We start from the raw sequence: 9,319 nt of genomic DNA on the forward strand, positions 1-9,319 counted from the left end.
AGCGGGCGGATGGCGGCCGATGGGTACCGCTGCCGGGAGAGCCGCTTCATCGCCAGCGGGCAGTCGGTGGTGCCCAGCTCGGCTCTGTTCGCCGCCGGCCTGCTGGGCAACGTGCTGGCTTTGCTCCTCTTGGGGCAGCACCGACGGCGCTCCCGCTCCGCCGCCGGCCGCGCTCCGCGGGTCTCCGCCTTCTACGTGCTGGTGAGCGGGCTGGCGGTGACCGACCTGCTGGGCAAGTGCCTGCTCAGCCCCATCGTGCTGGCCGCCTACGCCTACAACCGCAGCCTGAGCGAGCTGGGAGCGGGCGGCCGCGGGGAAAGCGAGCCGGGAGCGCTGTGCCAACTCTTCGCCTTCCTGATGGCGTTCTTCGGGCTGGCCCCCACCGTGCTGCTGCTGGCCATGGCCACCGAGTGCTGGCTGTCGCTGGGCCACCCGTACTTCTACCGGCGGCACGTCACCCGGCGCCGGGGAGCGATGCTGTGCGCGCTGGGCGCGACTCTGTGCGCCCTGTTCTGCGCGCTGCCGCTGCTGGGCTTCGGCGCTCCCATGCAGTACTGCCCCGGGACGTGGTGCTTCATCCGCATGGCGGGCGGCGGGCCGAGCCAGCTCGGCTTCCCCGTGCTGTACGCCAGCGTGCTGGGCGTGCTGGTGTTGGCCATCGCGGCTTGCAACGTGTGCAGCATGCGGCAGCTGTACGGCATGGCCCGCAGGCAGCCCCGGCGCGGAGCGCAGCCCCCCGGCCCGGCAGCGCCGCGCATGGAGGAGCTCGACCACCTGGTGCTGCTGGGGCTCATGACCGCTCTCTTCACCGTCTGCTCGCTGCCGCTCATCGTGAGTACGCTGCGCGTCCCTCCCCCCCTCACCTCCCCGGACCCCCCCGCTTCATCGCTTCCGTTGCCCCGGCGCTGCTGTGCCCCCCCCGACGTGAAACCCCGTTCGTCCCGCTTGGGTTCACCCGCCTCCCCCTCCCCTCCCAGGTTGTCCCCTTGGCGCAGCCCCGTCCCCACTTGCTGCAGGGTCACGTTGCGTCCTCGCCCTTTGGCACAGCTCGGTGTCTGGGGTGGGGGGTGGGGGGTCGTGCCGCTGCTTTGCCCCCCAGCACCGCAATGCACACCTCAAGGTATCTGGGGGGTTCCTTGCTTTACTGCCTCCACTGTCACCCTGTCCCAGAGGGTTGGGTTGTTGCTTTATCCCCTTGGAATAACCCCCCCATACCATCTCTCTGTCTCGTTGGTGCCAAGGAAGGGGGGGGGAGAGAGGGGGGGGGCTCAGCTCGTTGCTTTAATCCCTTTTAATGACCCCCCATCGTCCCCAGCCCAGCGTTGTCAGAGGGAGTCAGGTCCTTGCTTTAACCTCCTTGGAACAACCCCCCCTCCCCGTTCCACCATCCCATCCTAGAGGGTCAGGTTACTGTGTAGCCGCCCCCCTCTGAAAACCCCCAGCATCACTTCGTGTCCGATGCACTCCTTCAGTGCTTTCACTTCTATGGAATAAAACCCCATTACCTCACCCCCCCCACACCCCATCCCAGAGGTGCCAAGTTGGGATCAAGTCATAACTTTCACCACTTTGGAATAACCCCCCCCCCATCACCACCACCTCGCTTTGGAGGAGGAGGTCAGGTTATCCCGTGGCTACCAGACCCTCCCTGGGCAGTCCAGTCACTGCTTTAGCCCCTTTTTAACAAGCCCCCATCATCCTCATCCTGTCCCAGACGTGCTGGGGAAGCCACCTCATTGCTTTCACCCCTCGAGATACCTCCCCCTGCTTTGTGCATCCCGGGGGGTCACTGTGTCACTCCCATCGATGCCCCAACACCGCTGCCCCCCATTCCCCCCCATCCCAGAGGCATTGGTCCCTTCCAACCACACCTGGGGAAACCAGTCCCTGAATATTTCCCTTTGTTCTTTCATGGGGTTACGGGTGTCCCACAGGTGGGGTTGGCCAGCGTGTCCCCACGATGTCCCCAGGGTGTCCTTGGGATGTCCCCAAGTTATTCCTGAGCTGCCCCCAAGGCGTCCACTGGGTGTCCCTGAGTTGTGTCCGAGTTGTCCCCAAGCTGTCCCCTGGATATCCCAAAGCTGTCCTCAGATCGTCCACAGGGTGTCTCCAGAGCGTCCCCAAGCCATTCCCAGAGTGCCCCCAAGTTGTCACCAAACTCTTACGGGGGTGCCCTCAAACTGTCCCCGGAGCGTTCTCAAGCTGTCCCTGAACTGTCCTCAAACTGTCCCCAAATTGTCCCCAGGCTGTCCCCAAATCCCAGGACGGTTCCCACAGCGCCGCACCTCTCATAGCTGCTTTATTTTTCCCAGGTCCGTGCCTACATGGGGGCGTTCGCCGCCGACTTCAACGAGGACGCCGACCTCAGCGCCCTGCGCTTCCTCTCCGTCAACTCCATCGTGGACCCGTGGGTCTTCATCATCTTCCGCACCTCCGTCTTCCGCCTCTTCGTGCGCCGCCTTTGCCGCCGCCTGGGCTCCCGCCGGGCCACGCTGAAGAGCACGGGGCCGGGGGGGGACGGGCAGTTCTGTCCCCAGGGATGGCGTGGGCCAGGCACCCCGCAGCTCGTCTTCCCCTGAGCGCAGTGCTGGAGGAGCTGGGGGAGCCAGGAGCGAGCCGTCGGCCTCGGGGACTCAGGGGTGACGGCGCCCAGATGGCGACGGAGAGCGGGCGGCGCTGTGCCGCATCCCCGGGATAGGAACCCTGGGGGGTGCCTGGAGAACTGTGAATGCTGCCGTGCAGCGGTGCTTTGCGAGGTGCGGGCAGCACCCGGCGCTGGGGAAGCGTAGGGGTCGTTGGCGTGTGGCTTCGGGGCGGTGCTGTGCCGAGGGGCAGTGCCGTGGGGACGTGCTGGGAGGAGGGATGTGTGCCACCCCGTGCGGAATAAAGTGGTTTGGAGCCCGGTGCCATCACCTCGTGCCTGTGGGTTATCCCTGGGGGCTGCCCTAGGGTGTCCCCAAGCTGTACCCAGGGTGTCCAGCAGTTGTTCCAGGGCTGTACCCAGAGTGTTCCTAAGGGGGACCCATGGTGTCCCCACGATGCCCCTGAGATGTCTTATAGCTGTCCCTGAGTCATACACAAGTTGTCCCCAGGATGTCCCCAAGCTGTACCCAAGGTATCCCCAAGGTGTCCCCAAAATATCCCCGGGCTGCCCCTGAGCTGTTCCCAAACTGTCCCCAGGCTGTCCCCACGGTGCCGCAGGGCTCAGGATGGGTGCACCATCCCTGCCCCACCTGAGCTCAGGGCTCAAGGTCCCCCCAGCACTGACGCTGTGTTTGTGCCGCTCAGATGGTGCCAACAGCAATGATTTGAATCCACTAGTTATGATCAGCCCGTTAACAAGAGCAGCTATGGAGAGAAAAAGCAGAGCCTTGGATGGATCACCCGGCGCTGCAGCGTGCAAGCAAACCATCATGGCAGTGAGAGCCCCATTTCCCCTCTGGGTGCTGCCTCCAGTGACAAGTTTAGGACAAAAGATGGCGGCAGCCACCATCCCCATCCACACGGCGTCCTTGGAGCAGACGGAGCCGTACTTCTTCCTGTGTTTATCCAGCCCTGTAAGGTGCAGCCGTGCCCCGCCAGCTCTGCACAGTGTTTACTTTGGTTGTCAAACCGATACTGCGTTTGGAAGAAGAAACCCGTGTGAACGCGGCGCTGCTGGAGGTGACCTGTGGCAGTGTCACATTAACCGTGTCCCCGCTGTCCCCCTCCATCCCCACCCACCCCTCTGCCCCACGGCTGAGCCCGTTCCGTCTCTCCCAGCTCACGCCATCCAGGCACGGCTCTGCCAAAGCTCATTTCCCAGCACTGCTCCCTGTCCTTGTCCCGTTCCACTGCCTGGGCGCATTTTGCAGCCGCTCCCCACGTGCCTGGGCGGGCTGCGGCGCGCAATGCGCGGCCCCACAGTTTCTGTGGGATTCCTGCAGTGCTCCGACAAGCCTGGGGCTTTGCTCCAAGTGGGACAGCCCTGCGAGGCTGCTCCCAGGGAAAGCCATGCCAGCAGCCCCGGGGAAGACATGTGCTCCTTGTTATCCCCGAGATAAACATGGAAGCAGGAGGAGGAAAACAAACGCTTCCCAAGAAACGGACGGGCTGTACCACCAAGCGGTGCGTTCCTGCTGTGGAGCTCAGGAAAAACAAACCACCAAACCCAGCGATTTTCCTGTGATTGCAAAAAATATCCCATCAGAGGCAACCGCTGGTCGAGAAGCCCGAAGCCCACGTGGGTATTTAAGGCTCCATTAGCGCAAGGAAAACGGGCTCCAGGAGTGCCCAGGCTGTGATGCGGAGCAGCAGTGGGAGGCTGGGAGCAGCCCCTGTGGGAACACTGCTGCTCGTAATGCTTTGCCCCGTGGGTTGGCGCCGCTCGCCCAGCATTTACCATCTGGTTTTTGAGGTGCTGTGCAGAGCTGAGTTGGACTCAATGATCCGTTGGGTTCTGCCTGGGAACCGAACCAAAGCGGCGCATCGGAAGTGAAGGTGCTGTCACAAACCGCAGCTCACCCAGCCCTGGAGTTTGCCTTCAGCATATTTCCTTGACGAAGTTCCTGTTACCAAAGGGAACTCGAAAAGCGCAGCAATGAAGATGCGTGTGGCAGAAAGCGGCGTGCCCACGGGAAGCTGGTTGGCACCACTGAGCATTGCTGGGTTTTGGGGACCAAAGGGCACCGAGGTGACCACTGGGGTATGGATAGGAGGCGTGCCTGAGCCCTGCTTGGGCTGGATCCATGGGTAGATCAGAGCATGGCTGGGTTGGAAGGGACCTCACAGCCCCCTCAGCCCCACCTCTGCCATGGGCTGGGTGCTCACCACCAGATCAGGCTGACCACGGCTCCATCCAGCCCAAGCCATCATAGAATGGATCGAGTTGGAAGGGACCTTAAAGGTCGTCTGTTTCCATCCTGAGGTGGGGAGAGGTTGGGCTGTTCCCCATGGGATCCCTCCAGCAGTGCCCAGCCCAATCCTGGCTGCTTTTTTTTTTTCTTCACTCAGGACTTGTGTGGGCTTCGGTGCCTGCAGCACCCACACAGTTTGGGGCTGTGGGGTCCCATCTCTACAGCTGGGACTCCCCCACAGACTGCCTGACACCTCGGGCTGGCACTGGGGCTTGGTGTCTGCCTGGGGCTCCTCAGTCAGCACTGCTACTCAGCCTGCATTGAGGTTCCTGCTGTGAGCCTGGGACTCCCAAATCAGCACTGGGGCTCGTGGTGAACCGAGGGCTCCCAGATTACCACCGGGGCTCCTAAATCAGCATTAGATCTCACTGTGCATGTGGGCTCCTGCAGAGACGCTAGAAGTGAAGCTTGCCATCAGCCTGGGGCTCCTACGTAAGCACTGGGACTCGTTATGAGCCCAGGGTTCCCAAATCAGCCCTGGGGTGCTCTGTGTGTTGGGATTCCCAGCTCAGCATTGTGGCTCACCACGTTCCGAGGCTCCCACCTCAGTGCTGGGATGTGCTGTGCTTTGTGGCTCCCAGATCAACATCTGGGTACATCAGGGCTCCCATATCTCCACAGGGGCTCACCATGAGTCCAGGGCTCCCAGATCAGCACTGGATCTCACGGTGCATTGGGGATCCTTCAGTGACACCACAAGTGGGGCTTACCATGAGCCTGAGGCTCCCAAATTGGCACCAGGATGTAGCATGCACCAGGGCTCCCAACATCTGCATCAGTGCGAGCTGTGCCTCGAGGCTCCAAAATCCACGCTGAGTGGTGTCATGGCTCCCAAATCAGCATCACGTCATGGCTCCCAAATCAGCACTGGGGCTCCCACACCGGCACCAGCACTGGGAATGGCAGCGAGCCTGGGATCCTAAATGAGTGCAGGGGCTCCCTTTGAGCCCAAGGTTCCCAGATCCGCATGAGGGCTCGCCGTGCCCCTGATATCACCGGGACTCTCCGGCAGCAGGAGGACCCACGCTCAGCACCGGGACGCTCGGCTCGTCAGGGCTCCCAGCCCGGCAGCGGGAAGCGCCGTGCGTCGTGGCTCCCCGACCGGCGCCGGGGGTCTCCGCGCTGCCACGCTCCCATCACCGGAGCCCCTGGCCGCCCCTCCCGCCCCTCCCGTCCCTTCCCCGCCGCCCCCGGTTGCGCGGACCCCCTGGAACCGCAGCCCGGCCCCGGGGCGGAGCGGGGCGGGGCGTCGCGGGCGGCGGGCGGGCGGCGACGGCATTCGGGCGGCGGCAGAGGAATGAACGGGACGGGCCGGGAGCCGTGCGGGCACGGAGAGGCGCTGGCGGCCGGCGCTCGGCCGCTGGTCAGCGCGCTGATGTTCTCCGCGGGGCTGCTGGGCAACCTGCTGGCCCTGGGGCTGCTGCTGCGCTGCCGCCGCCCGCCCCGCGCCCGCGCGCCGTCCCTGTTCCACGTCCTGGTGCTGGCCCTGGTGGTCACCGACCTGCTGGGCACCTGCTCCGTCAGCCCCTTGGTGCTGGCCTCCTACCACCGCAACCTGACGCTGAACGCCCTGGGGCGGGGAGGGCACATCTGCCTCTACTTCGGCTTCGCCATGAGTTTCTTCGGCCTCGCCACCATGCTCGTCCTCTTCGCCATGGCGCTGGAGCGCTGCCTGGCCCTGGGGCGGCCCTACTTCTACGAGCGCTTCCTCAGCCCCCGCGCCGGCCTGGTGGCCCTCCCGGCCATCTACACCTTCTCAGCAGCCTTCTGCTCCTTGCCTCTGCTGGGCTTCGGGCGCTACGTGCAGTACTGCCCCGGCACCTGGTGCTTCATCCAGATGCGCGTGGACGACGGCCGGCACAAGGCAGCCGGTTTGCACCTCACCTTCTCGTTGCTTTACGCCACTTTACTCCTCTTCCTCATCCTGTCGGTGCTGCTGTGTAACCTCAGTGTCATCGCCAACCTGGCCCGCATGCATCGCCGCGGGCAGAGGACGCGCCGGCTGGCCGCGCTCGAGCAGCCGCGAGCGGTGGGGGGCTGCAGCCGCCGCATCTTCTCCATGGCTGAGGAGATCGACCACCTCCTGCTCCTCGCCATCATGACCATCACCTTCGTCATCTGCTCCTTGCCCTTCACGGTGAGTGCCGCCCCCTCTCCCCGTTTCCCAGAATCGCAGACTCATAGACTTGTAGAATCGTGGAATCGTAGAACGGTTGGGTTGGAAGGGACTTTAAAGATCATCCATTTCCAAGCCCTGCCGTGGGCTGGGTGCCCCCCAGCTCAGGCTGCCCATCCACGGCCTCGGGCATCTCCAAGGATGGGGCACCCACAGCACTCCGTGCTGCCGCCCAAAATTTAAGGGCTGAGTTCAACGTGATTTTTCTCCCCAAACTTGGGAGACCCCAAACTTTTGGCAATCGAAACGAGGGATTCCCAGCAGCAGCAGTGGGATGAGCGGATGGCAGCAGTGCCCTCCCACCCTGCAGAGGCACACCGGTGTCTCTTGGACCAAATGGTTCCCAAGCCCAAGGGCTGGGCGCTCATTGTGGCAGATCAAGGAGCTGGACGTGGGAAGATTGGGTTGGGGTTGGGGATGGGAATGGGGTTGGGGTTGGAGATGAGGTTGGGGATGGGGATGAGAATGGGGTTGGGGTTAAGGATGCAGATGAGGAAAAGATCTCTGTGCTGGTCTGGATGAGGATGTCACGTATCAGTGCTGCATAAGCAGACCCTGCACCACTCTCCCCCCTCTTGGGGCTGCTTTCAGCTCCCCCATGCTATGTTTCCCCAATAGCACCTCATTCTCCTCGTCACCTCCAGCACCCACCTGTGAGCCCACGGCTGCAGGAGGAGATTTTGCCGTTGTTTTTTTCCCATTAGAACCAAGCCCCGCTAGGGTTAGGCGTGCTGCCAGCACTAATTTTGTGCTCGTGGGCTCAGGCGGACGCTACCTTCCTTTTGCACTCACAGAAGGAAGAGTCCCGGGGGAAGATAATGTAACCGCAGCCTGCAGCCCAGCCAGGCTGTCTGGATTTTAAGAGAGAGAAAAGACAAAACAGTGACGGCCGGCAGCTCGCGAGCATCCCAGGATCCAGACTCAACATCCTGAGATCTCCCATCAATGGGCCCACGGGCTCCATTGCAGTCTTCAGGGAGTGGGACCCCGGGGTCTGCTTAGGGTCGGCGGGTGGGAAAGCGTGGCCAAAGAGGATCCCATGGCAGATGTCAGCCGTGCCCAAAAATGTGTCGGCTTTTCCTTTCCCACTGCCCGGCCCGCATGGGTTTCATTGAGGCTGCCTTTTGGCAGCTTCTCAAACCAAGCAAAGTGACACTTTCTCTTTTCAGCCACCCCTCTAATAGGCTGCCCTGACATGTGAACCTTGAGGTTGCTGTACCACAGAGCCACCAAACCTTCCTCCTAAAAAGCCCCAAGCCCTGGCGGCATCGCGGGGGCACCGTCCCCATGTGGTACCCCATGGATCTGACCCACAGGAGGGATGCTCGCACCCCACAGCCCTCAGCATCCAAGCATCCCTCGTGTTCTGGAGTGAGGGGGAGGCAACGGCCCCGTGTGAGTAAGGCGTGCTGAGTCACCCTTCCAGGAAGCCCCATAAGCTGCTATGAGTCGGCACATGTCAGGGTGCACCGCCGGGGCGGACACACACTCCAGGACCTCTCCGTCCCGTGCCTTCAGCCCACTCAGTGAGATTTGTCCACTGCTCACCGCTTCCTTGAGCAGCCATTGGGTTAATTGCGTTAGGGCCGAACAAAGCATGCGAAAACGAGAGCGCGGACCTGGCTTTCATTAGCAGGAAATTCGTTTAAGCCAGTGGAAGCAGACCGTGTGCTGTGACAGCACTCATTTCCCCGTCACCGCTTGAGAAGCACCACCACCTGCCTGCCAGCCTCCTGGCCCACCAAACCCCTGTCATTTTCCCCCGTTGCCTTTTGCAGATCTGTGCTTACGCCAACAAGTTCAGCCAGAGCGAGAACCACGACTGGGACCTGCTGGCACTGCGCTTCCTCTCCATCAACCCCATCATCGATCCCTGGGTCTTCGCCATCCTGCGGCCGCCGGTGCTGCGGGTGCTGCGTTCCGTGCTGTGCTGCCAGCTGTCCCCAGGCAGACAGGATGCGCAGTGCCCGACCCCTGCAAAAACAAAGCTGGAGCCCAGCGGGCAGTAGGTGCAGAAGGAGGCAGCCAACAGGCTGGGCTCACTTCGGGTGGGCTCTGTTTCATGGCTTCAAAAGGGACGTCACTGCCGTAAGGTGGGACGGGGCTGCAGTCGGTGCCACGCCAACGTGGGTGGAAGGTGATGCTGGTGGGATGGGACTGGAACGTCAGGCATCGCTGACGCCGTGGGGCGGGGCGAGTCGTGCCCCATGGAGGGCTGTGGTGGGGGTGCTGTTGAGGATCCCCATCT

At 62.7% G+C, this 9,319-nt stretch overlaps 1 protein-coding gene across 1 annotated transcript; it reads left to right on the plus strand.

Annotated features, from left to right (window-relative positions):
* Positions 1 to 9: 9 nt before the first annotated feature.
* On the plus strand, positions 10 to 9,080 carry PTGER2 (prostaglandin E receptor 2; the record flags this gene model as incomplete). Its single annotated transcript, XM_079537503.1, has 4 exons — positions 10 to 831; positions 2,313 to 2,544; positions 5,849 to 7,032; positions 8,850 to 9,080. The coding sequence occupies 4 exons, from the start codon at positions 10 to 12 to the stop codon at positions 9,078 to 9,080; spliced, it is 2,469 nt and encodes an 822-aa protein (XP_079393629.1).
* Positions 9,081 to 9,319: the final 239 nt, after the last annotated feature.

This window comes from Tetrao urogallus, assembly GCF_951394365.1.
Source record: "Tetrao urogallus genome assembly, chromosome: 6".
NCBI lineage: Eukaryota > Metazoa > Chordata > Aves > Galliformes > Phasianidae > Tetrao > Tetrao urogallus.